The 17,289-nt window shown below is 34.9% G+C and overlaps 2 protein-coding genes and 1 long non-coding RNA gene across 3 annotated transcripts; all 3 read left to right on the top strand.

Annotated features, from left to right (window-relative positions):
• Window positions 1–1,129: 1,129 nt before the first annotated feature.
• LOC110886625 (phosphopantothenoylcysteine decarboxylase subunit VHS3) lies at window positions 1,130–4,169 on the top strand. Its single transcript, XM_022134439.2, has 3 exons — window positions 1,130–1,571; window positions 3,473–3,531; window positions 3,629–4,169. The coding sequence occupies exons 1-3, from the start codon at window positions 1,458–1,460 to the stop codon at window positions 3,969–3,971; spliced, it is 516 nt and encodes a 171-aa protein (XP_021990131.1). The 5' UTR covers window positions 1,130–1,457; the 3' UTR covers window positions 3,972–4,169.
• Window positions 4,170–7,562: 3,393 nt separating this feature from the next.
• LOC110883544 lies at window positions 7,563–8,234 on the top strand. Its single transcript, XM_022131267.1, has one exon. It carries the CDS (start codon window positions 7,663–7,665, stop codon window positions 8,014–8,016), a length of 354 nt encoding a protein of 117 aa, XP_021986959.1. The 5' UTR covers window positions 7,563–7,662; the 3' UTR covers window positions 8,017–8,234.
• Window positions 8,235–9,989: 1,755 nt separating this feature from the next.
• On the top strand, window positions 9,990–15,700 carry LOC118483237. Its single transcript, XR_004869969.1, has 2 exons — window positions 9,990–10,763; window positions 14,809–15,700. It is a non-coding gene; the product is annotated as an uncharacterized LOC118483237 (long non-coding RNA).
• Window positions 15,701–17,289: the final 1,589 nt, after the last annotated feature.

Here is a 17,289-nt window from a genome sequence, read left to right as displayed (position 1 = left end):
TTGGAGGAGTTCGAGAGGACAAAAGGCCCTTTCACGTACTACAAGTGTTGGGAGCTACTTCGAAAAAGTCCAAAGTGGGCGGTAGTTAATCCAATGACGTCTAGTAGTAGACGTCGGGCTAAAAGGTCAAAAACATCATCCTCCGTTGACCCGTCAACTCCGACGTCGGATGCCCGCAATGTTGATTTAAATGAGGCGGTGGACGAGGGCATTCAAGAAGAGTTGGTCCGACCCACCGGTAGAAGAAAGGGAACCGGGAAAAAAACGGTCGAGTCGTCTTCCGATCTCGAGTTAAAGGATGATTTCGAGGAGATGAACCGTCGTCTCCAAGACATTCGCGACCTCGGCCACCAACGTTATGAGATTATGAAGGAACGAGTGGCCGAAACAAAAAAATTTAACGAGATGCAAGAGGCGAGGCAAATGGAAAAGGACATCGAGTTTTTGTCCAAACCTATCGACCACCTACAAGGCGATGCGTTGATCCTTGCGCAAATGCGTCGCCAAAAAAATAAAGAAAAATATGGACTCTAGATCATGTTATTTTTTTATGTTTTTTTTTATTTTTTTCAGCTTTTTTTCTGTTTTTTTTATATTTTCGGTTTTTTTTTCAGTTTTATTTTTATTTTTTTTCAAGTAATGTAATTTTATTTTTAAATTAATGAAGTTTTTTTTATGTTTTAAATTAAAAAAAATAATTGGGAAATGATTGTAAAATGATTGAATGGGGGTTATGGCATAATGCCCCACTACACCACTTTTGCTATAATGCCCCTTGCTGACTAGGACGCCACGTGTCGTATAATGCCCCATGGTAGGGGCATTATAAGCTTCTACCACTACACATGGTCTAAGTATGAGGAAGAATTACAATTGTGGACCTAGGATTATTTCTACTTGTGCGAACGGAGGATTTTACTATATTTTTAAGGGACGTTATCTGAATTTTTGTTTAAATAACACACTATTTTTTTTTTCTAAGATGTACGCTTACCATCCTACAGACCTGGATAGGTCCGACAGTATGGCAACGTTGTTTGGCGTGAAGGACTCAATCACGTTGACACACTACACTATGTCAATTATTTTGAATGAATATGATACATGGATTTTTTTTTTTTTTTGAGATGGATGTGACAAAATATTTCGAAAATTTGAATTTCATCTCGGGAGACGTGGAAGTGATTTTCAAAATTCAAATCCATGATCCAGAAAAATAAAATAAATTTAAAATTTCAACATTCAGCCCCCAACTTATCCACAACTTTACAATTCACACCCCACAAAACCCTAGAGCATTCAATACCCCAAACAAACAAAACCCCTCTCGAACCCTAATTCCTTCGATTCACAATCTCTATTTACTCTCTCACTGCTTTCATTCTCCTTATTCAACCAGTGGCTCTTTCAATTGAGTTTTGAGTACGCTGTTAACATAATTTTTGTCAGATTTTGCAATGGAAGTAATGAAATCTTTCAGTTCTGATTTGGGGGTTTCCAGGAAGACAATGGCTGCTTTTTCTGAATTTCTTGTGGCTGCTCGTGTTTCTCTTGCTTGTGCCGTCATGATGGTATAAATTAATTTATGTTCTTGAGTTTTTTTTTTCTTAATTTGAGTTTTTGATGAAAAAAATATGTTTAATTTGCTAAATTGTTGGTTTAGTTGACTTGTAGTTGTAGATAGTTGATGATGTTTTTTCAATTTTTAGCAATAATTTGGTTTTAGTGTATAGATTGCTTGGTTTCTTTTGCATATTTTATTTTTTTATTTTTATTTTTTTGTTTTTCTTGTTTGGGTGCACACCAGGTGTTTGATATTTGGATCTAATGTAATTTGAACCAAATTTGTTTCAAATTATGAAGCTAGATTTTGTCTAATTTGAACCAGTTGTTTCATGTTTAAAACAAGTAGTCATTTTCTGTGAGATTTTCAAGAACACCTTAGACTAGTGGGTATGGAGAGCCTCATCCCCAAGGGGATGGGCTGCCACGTCACCGCCACGTAGGAAGGGCTTGAAGGGGATGAACCTAGCGGGGTGGGGGATGAACCCCTTTATATATATATGTATGTATGTATAGCTGTGTGTGTGTGAGGAGAGAGGAAAGAGGCCCGTGAACATCGGCTGTGGGCGGACGATTTTGACGGGGCTGGGGCGGCGACGGGGCTGGGGGTGGATCTGTTGGGGCAGCGGCGGGAGGACGGGCCGGGGGACGAGCCGCATACCCACTAGTCTTAGTTCGTGAGTATGATTTGTTCTGGGAGAACTATCGGCAACCATGTGTATGCTATGATTATGACTATTGTCGACTTTTTTTTCTCCCGTGATTACTCATTGTGCGAACAGTAATGTCTGTTCTAAGTTTATAGGCGAATTGGTGCTTCCTTGTGTTGTTTTCTTTCAAAATCATCGTTTTTTTTTTGTTGAATTATCACAAGATTGATGGTGTTTTAAAAGATTTTATGGGCCGAGTATGTAAAAAAAGTTCATATTTTGCATTCCAGAAACCTTGTTTTGCTGCTCGGTTTCTTTCAATTGTGTCTTGACATCAAGCTTTTAGTCTTCTTAAAAGCTTGACTTTTATCATTCTTTTTGATCATGACTATTAGACCACATGTTGCGGGCGTGGAAAAGTGGTGTGGTGACGTGACACTTTTGCGCCCCTCCCACTCCGTGGATTATTACCACACCCTCTTGCTGACGTGGCTGCCACATGGCGCTTAATGCCCCTTCATGCCCTCCCACTCCGTATAGTCTCAGACTCTTAGTCATAGTTATTAAAGGCGCGAGGCGCACTCAGGGCGATTTGTGGGGCCCGGGGCCTAGGCGAGAAGCGCAAAAAAAGCATGGGCCCGAAAAAAAACGCAAGTAACATAATTATATAAAAATATATCTTAAAACAAAACCGAAGTACCAAATTCATCATATAAAAGCAAAACATTAAAAACATTAACCCAAAAAACAAAAGTTTCAAATCCAAACATTCAAAACAACAACCAAAAAAACCAAAGTTTCAAAACCAAAGTACCAAAGTCTTAAAACATTCAACCATCGGACTCGTCATCAACTTCAAACACGAGAGGATCTCCACCTTCGTTCATTAGGTCTTCATCGATCAACCTTCTTTTATTAGACACATTTGATGTTGTAGCTTTTGTCAGTCGTTGAGAATCGATGTTGAGATCCAGTGATTGCGTATGTTTGTTGAGAATTTGAAAAGTCTCTTATAGATAGAGGCTGAAATACAAATCTTTAAAAAAATAATAATAATTACTTACCCCCCGTGAGCATTAAATGCCTCGGAACCTCGAAGCGGCGTTTTCCCTGGGCGCTCGCTTTAATAACTATGGTCTTAGTGGTATTGATCTAAAGCTGCAAGCTTGTGTAATGTGTTGCAATAACCATGAAATTTCTTTTTTGTTTTCGAATGCATATAATTCTTTTTTTTTAAATCTATTTTGTTGCAATTGCAGACTGGATTTCTGCTTCAGGGCGAACACACGTTGCAGACGTTAATTGGGAATGATCAACGGTAACACTCGTTTGCCAAACAGTTTTTATTAGCGGAACAATTTTGAATCCAAAACTTTAATTTGTGCAATTTTTTTTTTTTTTTTTTTTTTTTGCAGGTTTCCAATTTATGAGCTTAACAAGAAGAGCAAAACTGAACCTGAAGCCAAAGACGGTAGTGACACAGAGGATGACGACGACGATGACGAAGCAGAGGAGCCAGAAGACGATGACGCTGGAGACGAAGATTTCTCGGGTGATGAAAAGGAAGAAGAAGATGACGATGAAGGAGACGCCGATGAGCCTGAGGCAAATGGCAATCAAGGTAGTGACGATGATGATGATGACGAGGATGGTGACGAGGATGATGATGAGGACGGTGACGAGGATGATGACGAGGATGAAGAGGAAGAAGAAGATGATGACGAGGAAGAAGAACCACCGGCGAAGAAGAGAAAATGAAGATGATTTGTTTAAATGAGAGGTTTTTATATTTTCGTCAGGCGTTTTATTATTAAGTATGTAGTAGGGAGGATTATAACGTTTTAGTCTGGTTTTGTGCGTTTTCGATTGTAGGGATATGAAACGTCTAAACCTTTGTTTGCAATGGTTATTGTGTTTTCTCTATACCTTGATGCAAATATGAGGTGGGTTTGATTCTTTTAGCTTAGCATATGGTCAAATGTTAATTTTTATAACCGGTCAAAATAAGTGATCTTTAGACGTTTTAACTTTTTATATTGTTGAGTCATCTCGACTCGCGTAGGCTATGTGTTGTGGGTGTCGATCATTGGAACAACGCAACACTTGGGCGCCATTGAGTGCGCAGGGCGAAAGCATGGTGGGATCGTGGGCGTTGGGTGGCTGTTTTTGAACGTTGGTGCATAGGAAGTCCCATGTTTAGGGCTGTAAACGAACCAAACGTTCAGCGAACAGTTCGTGAACTGTTCAGCGGGAAGTTCGTTTATGTCCGTTCGTTTAATAAACGAACGAACATGAACAAAAAATTTCGTTCGATTAGTTAAATGAACGAACATGAACAGAGGTCTCGTTCGTTCGATTGTGTTCGTGAACGTTCGGTAAGGTGTTCGTGAACATTCGTTTATTTGCGTTTGTTTGTGTTCGTATGTTTGTGTTTAATTGAATATTTTTGTACTTTCATATATTTTATCTATAATTTTTATATTATTAAACTTTAATTTATTTTATTTTATTACCCTAACTATTAAACTAGGAAACCCTATTTCACCTTGTTTATGCACCATTTTCCTTTCATTTCTCATTATTTACATCGGTGAATACGGTCGACCTCAGTTCCACAATAAGGGATTCAAGTTCCAGTGCTACTCTCTGAGCCATCTACCTTTATCATTCCTCGTGTTCGTCAAATTTATTTGTGTTCGTGAACCGTTCGTGAACACGCTCATTTCCTTAATGAACGAACACGAACATAAAATCTCGTTCGGTAAGTGTTCATGAAACGTTCGTGAACACATTTGTTTCCTTAACGAACGAACATGAACAAGGCGTTGTTCGTGTTCGTTCGGTTCGTTTACAGCCCTACATGTTGGTGTTTGTCCGTTGAAAAATGCAAAATTTAGAATTCAATCACATTTCACATCCATCTTAGGACCTGCTTTTTTCTTTTTTCACATTTCACCCCACCAAAACTCAGTCTTATATGTTATTAAATAACTAATGTGTTTTATATGATTATAAATGTCACGAAACCAATTTTATTTATATACTAAAACAATTTAGAATGTTTTATGACCTCAAAGTACAAACATTCTTCATGTACAAACTCAAACAATTTTTAAGTCAAAGTTGGGTCCGTGAGTAGTTTTTTTACCTATTTAATATTAAAAAATGTTTGAATACTTATTTATGTACGCATTTAATCACTTTTATTTATTTTTACCATAATTTTATTTATAATAATACTTGGTATGTAAATATATTTGACATATAAAATATAAAATTAAAAATTAATATGCTCTAGTTTATGCTCAACTTGATTCGAGATGTTAATGAATCGATCTTGAACCATTTATAACCCTATGTACCCATAACTACATTAAAAAATAAAAACATATATGAAAAAACATTTATATTAAATTTTTCATAAAAAGGAAATTTGCACTAAATCATCAAAACTAGTTATTACTTTATCAGGTGTATAATGTATTTGATGTATGGTATTATCGATCGTATACTTGGTATAAGATTTATCAGTTGTATAATGTATTTGATGTATCGTATTATCGGTCGTATACTCGGTATATGATTTAGAGGAAAAGGTTCAAATACATAGTCTCCTAAAACTTGGAAGTCGTATGAAGGGTATCAAACAGACTCCAATTAAACTCATTCTATTGGCATTGGAACCGTCTCGCTGAACTCTACGATCTTAGATTTTAGGTGTTCGTTTTTAGATATTTAGCTTGTAGATTCAAGAATTTTTATTTAGATCATTGTGTATTTTTATTTGGCATTGTGTTTTTTTCATCACTGTATATTTTTTTTGCGATTCATTGTGTCATTTTTCCTCGCCATTGTGTTATATGTTGCGATTTATTATGTCTTTGTACCCGTACTAATTTAGGAGACTTTGTAGGATAACATTACCCAAGATTTAGATAATTAAAAACAATGCAAGTTCTTTACTTTTCTATATATATTTTTTCCTTGAAATAATTTCCATATGTTTTCTTAAATACCAACAAAATATACATGTTTTTTTTCTTTGAAATAATTTCCTTATGTTTTCTTAAACACCAACCAGACATTCTGTTTTGAAAAAAAAAAAAAGCAAACGATTTTGGATTAATTACCAAAAGGTACATTCATTCATCAATATTAGGTATACTTTGAATTGTCATTAATTCAGTATATCAAATATAAAGACTTTGGCGTGTTTAAAGTTTAAACTTTAAAGTTATATTAGTACAAGAACCTGGTAACCACTTGTATGAAAGTGAAAGAGAGATTTAAAAACAATATATGTATATATAAATTTTCTAAACATATAATCTATAATTGTGAACAATGTATGTGGACAGAGTTTTTAACTCCTTTTAATTCCCGTGTATAAGTTGCTTGATAGCCCTCTTCTTAGCATGTAATTGTTTGTGTTAGAGCATTCTCATTCAAACCATCAAAATATGTGAGGGATAGTTTTTATATTATAAAGGGTATAAAAAATGGTTATGAGTGGAGGAGAGAGAAAATGTTACTGTTCATCTGTATATTTTGGGGGACACTGTTCACCCAGTATAATTCTTTAATATATATTGAAAGTGGTTTTGAGTGAAGGAGAGAGAAAAATGTAATGATAATATTATTTAATTGAAAAGGAGAGAGAAAAAATATTTGTTTTTAGTGAAAATATATTGATATAGGAGTTGTTTTTTAGTGGAATATATGTATAATTTGATGGATTGGATGAGAATGCTCTTATACCCTGATTAGTTAATTACTATCATCCTCTTTTTATGTTTATGTTCTTCGTAGCTTCTTGTTGCGTTTTGGTTTGTTAATAAAGCATTTTCGTTACCATTCAAAAAAAAGTTTATTAATATGCGGGTACGTGTTTTATATAAAATTTACCTTTAAAGAATATACTTACTAGTAAAAAGAAAAGAAGTAAAAGCACACACTAATATCAAATTTATTTCTAACTGGAAAATAATGTGAACGCATGCTAAACCTTCTTCAACCATTATTATTCTAAAATGCTCAAGAATTTATTACATTTTGCAAAAAAGGTATATTTGAAAAATAGTGTTGAAAATTAAATATGATATGATGATGATTTTGGTATTTTTTTGCAATCAATATATTTTGACAATAGAAAGTTAACACATTTATTATAAAGTTTTAAACGAAATATAGTGTGGAAAATTAAATATGATGATTATTTTGGTATTTTTTTAATCAATATATTTTGACAATAGAAAGTCAACACATTTATTATAAAGTTTTAATGCTCTAAATGCAAGTATAAATCAACCATCACACACTCAAACCATCAAGATTCAACATGGCTTTTAAACGTACGATTTTATTTCTTATATTTTGCTTGGCATCTCTAGTTTCACTAGGGCTAGCCCGAAAATCGCCATCTATATCTCCTAGACCATCAAAGGGGATTATGGAGTGTTGGGCGGCATCTTATGATCTAGCAAAGTGCTCGGGGGAACTTCTAAGGGTGTCGCAAGGCGGAGTACTTGATTTAAGTATCTGGCCCGATTGTTGCAAAGCGGCTGAGAGCATAAGTTCTGGATGTTGGCCGAAAATGTTTCCTATGAATCCCCTTTTCCCTCAAATCCTTCGAATGTATTGTCCTCGTTTGTCGCTTCCACCTCCTCCACCTCCACCGATGACACCAGACGCTCAGGGACCATCCATGGTGTTTGCTCCCACGGATGCACCAACACCAAATGCCGATGCACCAACACCAGATGCTGATGCACCGACCATGGATGCAGATGTTGTCAAGATGTGATTGCTCTAACACCGGTGGTGCAAAGCGGCTGAGACCAAGTGATGAGGCGTAGTTGAACAACTAATTATTTTGTCTTGCTTACGCGTTTAGTTTATAAAAATGGATACTTTATTGAGATTCTCTTGCTACATTTCCATTTTGATTTTCACCTTTCTCTATATGTTTCAATTGGATCTTTGACCTTAATGTTGCAATTCTATTTGTTAAATTAAATTTAAACGAAGATATTTATATGTAAGATTTTGGTGTGGTATTGTTAAGAAGGTTATTTTGAATATTTGACCTTTGCCAATTGCATTTGCACTATTAATTTGGTAATCTATTAATACTCTACAAAAAAATTTAAATACACCTTTTAGTGTGATAATTACTTTTTCTACTTAAAATATAATTTTCTTACACAATTTTAAATACATTATTTATTTATATTTTAATTTAATATAAGTTTAATAAAATAACTGAGACGTATTAATTATATTATATTATTATATATTATATCAATCTACACCAAAAATATAATATATTAGATACCATGTAGTTTCTGATAAAGATAATATTTACATTTACATTGATGTATAAATAAAAATAAACGTATGATAATGGTATGTGTATAACCTTAAACAATATATTTTTCCAACTTTTACAAATGATAGAATTAATCCTTAACCTCAATTTCTTTTGCCCACCGCCTCTTTAACAAAACCATTTTTTTTGGAACCGAGAAATTTCATTAAAACGACCACTAGCAAGAAGCTAGCAAAAGCAAACAACGATTAAACAACAAAAGTACACCAATTTTTCCATAATAAAGATCTAAAAGAGGACCTATTTTTTATCCAAAGATAACTGAGAGACTTGATTTGCTCCATGGTTTTGCTGATGTTGACCGTAGCGCCGGAGAAAACAGCCTCGTTTCTTGCCTTCCAGATACACTAGCACGTCGAAATCACAACCCTATAAAAAACTTTTCTCAATCGTCGTTCCATTCTTTGTTCCTTGTGCATCATCAAAAGATCCTTAATTGAGAACGCATAAATGGGAGGCACCTTACACCAACTCGCCACTGCTTGCCAAACAAGAGAAGCAAAGTTGCAAGAGGTGAAAACGTGTTCGGACGTTTCATCTTCTTCCCCGCACCGCTTGCAAACGCACGACCCAACTTGTACATTTTTTCGTTAACGCCGTAAGAGTTGGGAGTCTATTCATTTCTGCCTTCCAAAACCATTTATCTCATAAACCGTGTAACTTGGAATTTCTATATGAGTTTTAGTGGTTTTTTTTTTTTTTTGTCAATAAAAGAGTAATACAATGTTTTGTAAAAACGTTCATAGAAAACTCCCACCAAGGATTCATTTATATAAAACTTAAGAAATTTAAGACGCGTGTTTACAAGTAATATGTTCAATTGTGATTTACGAACATTTATATTTGTTAAGTTTGAATTTATTATTTTTAGTATTAATGGACTTAATTTTTTGTTACATAATTGGATTTGGACTTATGAAGCTGGGCTTGTATTAATGGATTGTTGCTGTGCTGGACTTTAGATGCTGTGAGGCTAAAAGGATAAACTAGGTGAACGTTCGGCTTCGGCTGAACACATCTCAAAAGGCTTATTGGCTCGGGTTCAATCGAATACAACTCGGTTCTCAATGGATCTATAAAAGGTGTGTTTAGATCAGATCTCATCAGTTAGGTTTTTCTGACCGACAAATTTGGATCACTGACAGACAACTGGAGCATCATCGTGCCACTAACGGAACAACCCGATCATATCCATATCCACTAGGCTATAATGCCTCTACACCAATTCCGGAGAAAACTCATAAATCTGTGAAAAACTTCCTTGTGGGAATCGAACCCAGGACCTAACGGTCCCTAAGCCTTATCTCACCCCCAAGATACCACTAGGAAAAACCCTCTCGTTCTTCGTGTACAACTTCTCTCTTGTTAATTCTAGGGTTTGTGTTAAAAAGGTAGTCAATTCATTAGCAAACTTGAGTTTAATATTTGTGTGATAACATGAAATGTTGTTTGTAGTATCTTGAGAGTTGGAGGACTGGATATGAGCTAGATAGGAAGCTGGACCTGAATGGGCTTATGGTTCGTGGGCTTATGGTTCGTGGGCTTATCAGCTGAGAAGTATTCATAGGCTATTAAAGGGCGTGATCTATTTCTGTTCTCGGTGAATTGAGTTTTGTTCATTCACATTAATGCACACAACAGATACTTTCTCTCACGTCATTGTTCATCTCTGGTTGTTTCTCTCACTTAGGGTTTTGATTGTTCTGTTCGTCGATTAGATAAGTTGTGAGAGAGTGTAGTTCATCGAGTTGATAATCTGCTGGTGAGATATCGAGAGATTCACGTTGAGTATTCATTTGTTTGTGTCTGTTGAAGTTTTATCAGTGAGTAATAAACCGTTCTTTACATAAATCCATGTGTTTTGACATGGTATCAGAGCAAGAAGGCTCCGATCTTTAGTTGTTTTCCGCTGCGGTGAAGGCCTGGAAAGAATTCTGCTCAGATCTGAGTTTGTATAAACTTATTATTCGATTAAGATCAAAAAATTAGGGTTTGTGCAAACCCTAGGGTTTCAAGTGGTGAGCTGTGTTGTTTGGGATTCAAAAGGTGTTCAATCTGTCTTGGAGTGGTGTTCTTCTGTGAATCTGATGTTCTTGTGTGAATCGAAAATTTGAAGATCTACCCTAAAATTAGGGTTTCCTGCAGTTGTGTTAAGTCACGAGGTATTCTGTTTACACAGTTCTGGTTTTCGTTTCTTGAACTATAACCCTAAGTGAAGGTCATAGTTCTTGAAAAGATAACCTTAGTTAGGGCGCTCGCAAGGTTAGATTGTTCTTTGATCTGTCTCAAATTACTTTTGTTGTTATACATCACACTGTATTAGGCTTTTATGATCGGGTTAAGTGGACCGGTATTGATCACAGGGAGAGCCATACTCTTTCGTTGTGTGTATTCTTTGTTTGCCTTGAAGTGTTGTATTATAGTGTTCTTTATTATAGTTCTTACCTGGTATTGTACTCGAACTGTATGTATAGGTATAGATCTGTGCTTCCTTTGTTAAGACTTGTCCTGACTTGGCTTCACCACTTGCATACTTGTTTGACATGATATTATCTCTAACCACTTGATGGTATTAAAATATAGTCATAATTCATGCTTATCCTAGTCTATGTGGGCTTTGTTAGTTTTAAACTCTGTGAAAGTTTTGGTGTTTTTTGTGAATTACACGTGTTATCTGAATTATTACTGGTGTCTTTGTGTTTCCCATTCAAGATGTGCTCAAACATGCAACTAATATTTGGTTTTAGCATTAATTCACAGTTTTCAATAGCAAGGTTTGTTTTTACTTGTTATAGGTACACGTAACAGACTTGTGTTGATTTTATTTTCTGTTTTTTACAACACAAATATCATGGGAAAATCGTTAAGATTTTGGCACAAGGGTGTCTCGTTTATAGTGAATATTTAGGCCTCTGGTATAACAAAAAAAAACCTTAGGAAACAAGTTGTCAGTTACTAATCAGTTTTTTTTTTATTGTGAGTCTTTGGCACTTGACAATCTTGCAAGCTGTAAAGGGAATTCACAAGTGACTAGTCAGTTTCGTGCTTGTTTGAAAATTTAAGATGTATCCAACCTTCCTTTCATAGTTGCAACTTTTGTTTATAACCAATTGGTAACTCTTCTGCTGATTAGACAACTTGTCGCATGTGAAACACAGTTGCACACCCAGAAAGTATAACCTAAAATACAATTGCTGGAAAATGGTATACATATTTTGTCATGTTAGCTAAAGATCTTGATAAATTGTGATCTGTCCATGTTTTTTTGTTAATCCAAGAGGTTTAAAATTTGGTTCCAGTTAAGTTTTTAATCAAAATTTATTGGTCTTTTTTGATGTTTCATGTGACATTTTTTTTAAACATCAAATTTAGTTGTTTAGATTATCGACAACTCTATTCCTTCTTAGAGTTGTGGTGTGGCTTATTAATTAATACTAGAATTTAAATACGAGCACACCATGTTCATTTGATATGAGTTGTAGCTAATCTCATGTTTTAATTTTTTTAATCAATTATTGCCACATGAACACACAATTTTTACGCATTTTTTCTCTATCTTCTGGTTCAGATCATTTTCGTTTCGTTTGATTAGTCCGATTTCAGGTTCTTTTCTTGAGGGTTAGTGTTCACCGAGTTGATGAACTCGTTTCCTCAAGTTCGTAGATCTAGTATTTCGGTTAAGTTTGTTGTGTAATAGAGTCAGGTGGCTCTTAGTTTTATCGGACTTGTTTTTGAATCTTGTGATTCATGTTTGTGTTCAGATGTTGTAAAAAGGTTTTTGACAAAAATCAAATTAGGCCAGATATTTTTTACATCTTCACTGTTGTCTCCCAAAGTCTCTGGAAAAAAGTTCTTATATCTAGGGTTTTCTTATGTTGAAATATGTTAGGTCGTTTAGATTTCGTTATCTGATCTTCATCATATTAATGGCCTGATTTTTTAGTTCCGTAGAGATTTTGTAAAAGTTCCAAAGTGTTGTGTAATTTGTAGTGTTTTATCTGACAAAATAAGGTCCTTATGTTCTTGACACGTGTTTTACATGAGTTGTTTCCAGGCTTTAGGCTTTGTTCTGAAGTTTTATAAATCGTGTGACTTTTTCTTTGTATTAGATACGTTTCTGACTACATTGTGGAATTGTGTAATTCTTTTTTATCAGAAAATGTATTCTGATTGTTTTCTGTTTGTACAGAAAAATTATATCCGTATGTTGACATATGGTTTAAGTGTTTTGGGTGATGAAGTCAGCTCTCTTGTTTGTCATGTCTTTCTCGATGATTCTTTTTCTGCGTATTCACTTGATTAGATCTTAAGGTTTTTTTTTTTATTTATGATAGAGTCGACCTTTGTAGAGAGAGATTATATATTCGGTGTTTGTAGAGGAAGTTGATTGAGAATGATTATGTGAGAGTTGGTCACTGTATACATCTATTTGGATTCTTTGATTCTTTGTATTCCTTTGGTTATTGGAATCGCTGTGTGATTGATTTTTTTTTGTAAAGGTTATACTATCTTGTAGATGTATTCTTGGATAGTGTTTGCCTTTATCTCACTGGTCTAGGATTCTTCATGTTTTGAGTCCGACCGTAGTGAGGTTTGTGTAGGATCATTGTGTTGGTGATCTTATTTGTCTCTTTGAGACGTCATCGCCGATCGTAGTGATGTTAGTTCACTGGTCTAGGGTCGTTTGTAGATGCTTTGTGGTGTTGAGTCTAGTCCCGTTAGATCGTAGTGTAGGAACATGGCTGTATGTACATTCTTTATCAATGTTTGTTTTCTCATGATATACTTTGCATCTAGTATTGATCAGTTTACATGCCTCGAATATTTTACAAATGAAAAACATGTTTTTTACATAAACTATTGAAATGGTTTTTAAAATAAAAATGTTTCGGTAATTTGTTGTTTGATTGAATAGAATATGTGTTTTTATTATGATTTATTTTCAGTAAAAGGGTTGTTTCCTGTTAAACACTTATTCAAAATCTTAACATTGTTTAAATGTAAACTGTGTTTTTTTGAGCCATGTGGTTCACAAATGTAAACCAATCATGTTCATTCTCAAGATTGTTTCTTGAATGTTGTTACATCCGTCTGTCTTCTCTTGTGTGAAAAGTGTTTTCTGATTTCCAAATCATGTGATTTGTGTTTGTTTTAAGGTTAATCAGGAAATTTTGGCTGTAATATGATAAAGGATCGTATGATCAGTGTGGTTATTTGAATCGTGTATTCAGTATTCTTGTGAGGTTGTAAAAGTTTTTGATTGAATCAAATTAGTCTTTAAGTTCCTCACAAGTCTTGTATTTCAGACATGGTTTTGGTTTTGAAGTCTTAAAAGTCATGTAACTTTTCATCTTCTCATGTATAAATTTTTGGATCAAGTGATTCATATTTTTTTTTTTTCAGATTTATTTCTGAAAGTTTATATAGTCTTGTGACTATTTATCAGATATGTTTCTGATGTGTTTTGAATCTTGTGATTCAAAATTTTTAAACGTCCTTCTGAATTGGGTCTTGTGACTCTTTGTTATCATATTTGTATCAGGTATAGTGATAGAACCTTGTGGTTTTGCGTTCTTTGGTTTATCAGGGTAGTTTCCGATAGTTTTTTGGAATCTTAATGATAGTGTCTTGTTTGATTAGATATAAATTTGACATGGGTTACAAAATCGTATAATCATTTGGTTTTATCAAGTACATTTATGATATTGTTGAAGAATCGTGTGATTCTTTGTCTAATCGGAATATATTTTCTGATGTTTGGCTGTATATGTCTCTTGGCATATGGTCTTGTCTATTGGATGTGGATTTAAAGTCCACTATTCAATTGGAAGTTTTCTGTTCAAAAGTTTTATAAGAGATTCTCTTTGCATACATAAGTTCTTGTTCAAATGAATATTTTGTTTTGAGTTTTCAAGTTCAACAAGAATTTTTTGTACAAAAAGAAGAAAGGTTGTTTAAAAATGGTGTTCGATATCATTGGTCTTATCAGCATAATGTGGTCAAGCGTACAAATCGTCTACTTGTGTTAGGTATTGTAGACATGTTTTTGAAAATGATCACCAAAGATTGGCGTGTTTATTAGTTGAATTTTTTAATATTTTTTTCTTAAAAAAAGTCTCACTTCAAAAATTGAGGAATTGTTGTTGAATTCATGAGATCATTTATTGCTGCCCAAGAAGTCATGAATTTTTTCAATGAGGGTTGCAGGTACCATTTTGAGTTTCAATAAAGCAGGTTTGACAATGGCCAAATTAGTCCATACTTAATCCGAGTCACTTACACTCAATGAGAAGGCAAAATATTAATCTGGAATAAGACTTTGCTGTTGGATTGAGGAATGACATGTTAAAGGGTGAAACAACTTTGGGAAGTTAAACTCTCAGGGAAGTTCTTTACTTCTTTAATAAAATCGATAATTGTCTTTCATGTTATCGTTTATTAATATCATTTTTATTCATGTTTGTTTGTCATTTCTAAAGAAATGAATGAATGGTTTAAACCAAAACTGAAATTTGTTTTTTTTAATTCAAGTTTTTTAACATAACGGGTAGTATATGTAAATATAGTTTTCTTGAAAAAAAAAACTTGGATTTAAGGGGAAATTTTGAATGTGTTTGCTAGTTGAATTGAGGGGGGATGTTAAAAAGGTAGTCAATTCATTAGCAAACTTGAGTTTAATATTTGTGTGATAACATGAAATGTTGTTTGTAGTATCTTGAGAGTTGGAGGACTGGATATGAGCTAGATAGGAAGCTGGACCTGAATGGGCTTATGGTTCGTGGGCTTATGGTTCGTGGGCTTATCAGCTGAGAAGTATTCATAGGCTATTAAAGGGCGTGATCTATTTCTGTTCTCGGTGAATTGAGTTTTGTTCATTCACATTAATGCACACAACAGATACTTTCTCTCACATCATTGTTCATCTCTGGTTGTTTCTCTCACTTAGGGTTTTGATTGTTCTGTTCGTCGATTAGATAAGTTGTGAGAGAGTGTAGTTCATCGAGTTGATAATCTGCTGGTGAGATATCGAGAGATTCACGTTGAGTATTCATTTGTTTGTGTCTGTTGAAGTTTTATCAGTGAGTAATAAACCGTTCTTTACATAAATCCATGTGTTTTGACAGTTTGTGAGTTAAACCCGTTAGATGAGTGTTTGAGTGTAGATCATCATGTTGATGATCTAATTGTGCGAGTCATTACAGTTTTGTACAATTTGTATTTAAAAATTATTTGATTTTAGTTAAAGATGCTATAATTTTAACAACGCGTGATCCTAAAAATGCACATATAAGGACATATCTATAAATTAGAGAGTTTGTTCATGACTTTTTTATGTTTCTTTCTCTTTTTTTTATAACCAAAATTGAAACCATGTTATCCCAAGAGATGGCTTCAACATTTAACTGACAAAAGGAAGCAAAGAACATTCAAAGAAATGGCCAATATCGACCACTATGTGTGTAAACGAGTCATCATTCGTGAGCAACTTGAGATCAGCTCGCTAAAACTCAAATAAATAAGCCTAAGTTTAAGATCATTTAATAAATGAGCTCGGGTACCTGCGCTTCCACACACCAGTTATTGAGAGTTAAGGCCAGACCCTTAATAAGTAAATGGCAATATGAAACCAATGACCATGTCAATAAGCAAAAGGGAATAACTGGACCTTGGGGAACCAAGGGCGCCACATGGGGACTTTGAGATCGACCCCGCAACATCGAGCTCTCTTAAGTCAAATAAGTTGAGTTTCAGCTCTCTTAAATTAGTTGAGTCAAGTTGAACTTACATGAGCTCTGGCTTGACTCAACTCGATACAACCTTAGGGTGTAAGGAGTGGTTAAACACTTGAGAGTGGCAAACTAAAAAATCAACCAATGAGAGTGTGTCATGTCAAAGTGGTAAACTATGCTCAAAAGTGTTGGCAATGGTTAAACACTTAGGCCATGTGTAGTCATAAAGCCCTTTTGGGGGCGTTATGCGACATGTGGCGCGCCACGTGTGCGGGTGGGCGTTATGGGGCGTTATGCATTTAAGCCCGTAGTCATAAAGCCCCTACCCATCAATACCTAATTATTAATTTTCGTTTTTATTAAATAATTATAAAAACATTAACCTTTTTTTGATTGGTCCAAGCTTAATAACCTTCCTCCCTCACGCCGCGATAATATTAGCGCCTCCCCCAAATTTCTGAAACATGGCGCCTAGGGGGGTGGTGTTCCGGGCGTTTTTTGGGCGCCATGCTTGGCCAAAGCGCCCCATTACACAAGGGCTTATGCTGTGTTCCAGAGATCCACTTAACAGGGGGAGGGGAGGGGAGGGGAGGGAAAATGGGGTTTTTTTTGCCTGATAATAGTCTTTCCAATTTGGAAAGACATGGAGGGGAGGGGAGGGATGGGGAGGGATTTTTAACTCGGGAACACACCCTTAGTGAAGTGGTAAATTATTTTTTTTTAAATAAGAAAAATGTGTGATTGGTTGAGATTGGAATGGACCCCACCCATACTACCCTCTCTCTCTCACACTACCCTCTCTCTCAGTGGCGGAACTAGCCCATTAAATCAGGGGTATCCCAAAAAAAAATTTTTATCTTGCAATCATACAATATAAAAAAACGACAATAAATAAATAAAATAAAACAAATACCTAACTATTTGGGCCACAATTTCAATCATATTATTAACAGTGCCA

This window comes from Helianthus annuus, chromosome 10 (genome assembly GCF_002127325.2).
Source record: "Helianthus annuus cultivar XRQ/B chromosome 10, HanXRQr2.0-SUNRISE, whole genome shotgun sequence".
Lineage (NCBI taxonomy): Eukaryota > Viridiplantae > Streptophyta > Magnoliopsida > Asterales > Asteraceae > Helianthus > Helianthus annuus.
Note: the sequence above shows the minus strand (reverse complement) of the source record. Positions and strands in the feature narration are given on the sequence as shown.

What these genes read in the sequence shown, in the direction of transcription:
- LOC110883544 (XM_022131267.1), top strand. Translation starts at nt 7,663, where the DNA reads ATGGAGTGTTGGGCGGCATCTTATGATCTAGCAAAGTGCTCGGGGGAA.
- LOC110886625 (XM_022134439.2), top strand. Translation starts at nt 1,458, where the DNA reads ATGGAAGTAATGAAATCTTTCAGTTCTGATTTGGGGGTTTCCAGGAAG. An exon ending in TTGCTTGTGCCGTCATGATG is followed by an intron (nt 1,572 to 3,472) that starts GTATAAATTAAT and finishes TTGCAATTGCAG; the next exon opens with ACTGGATTTCTGCTTCAGGG. An exon ending in TTAATTGGGAATGATCAACG is followed by an intron (nt 3,532 to 3,628) that starts GTAACACTCGTT and finishes TTTTTTTTGCAG; the next exon opens with GTTTCCAATTTATGAGCTTA.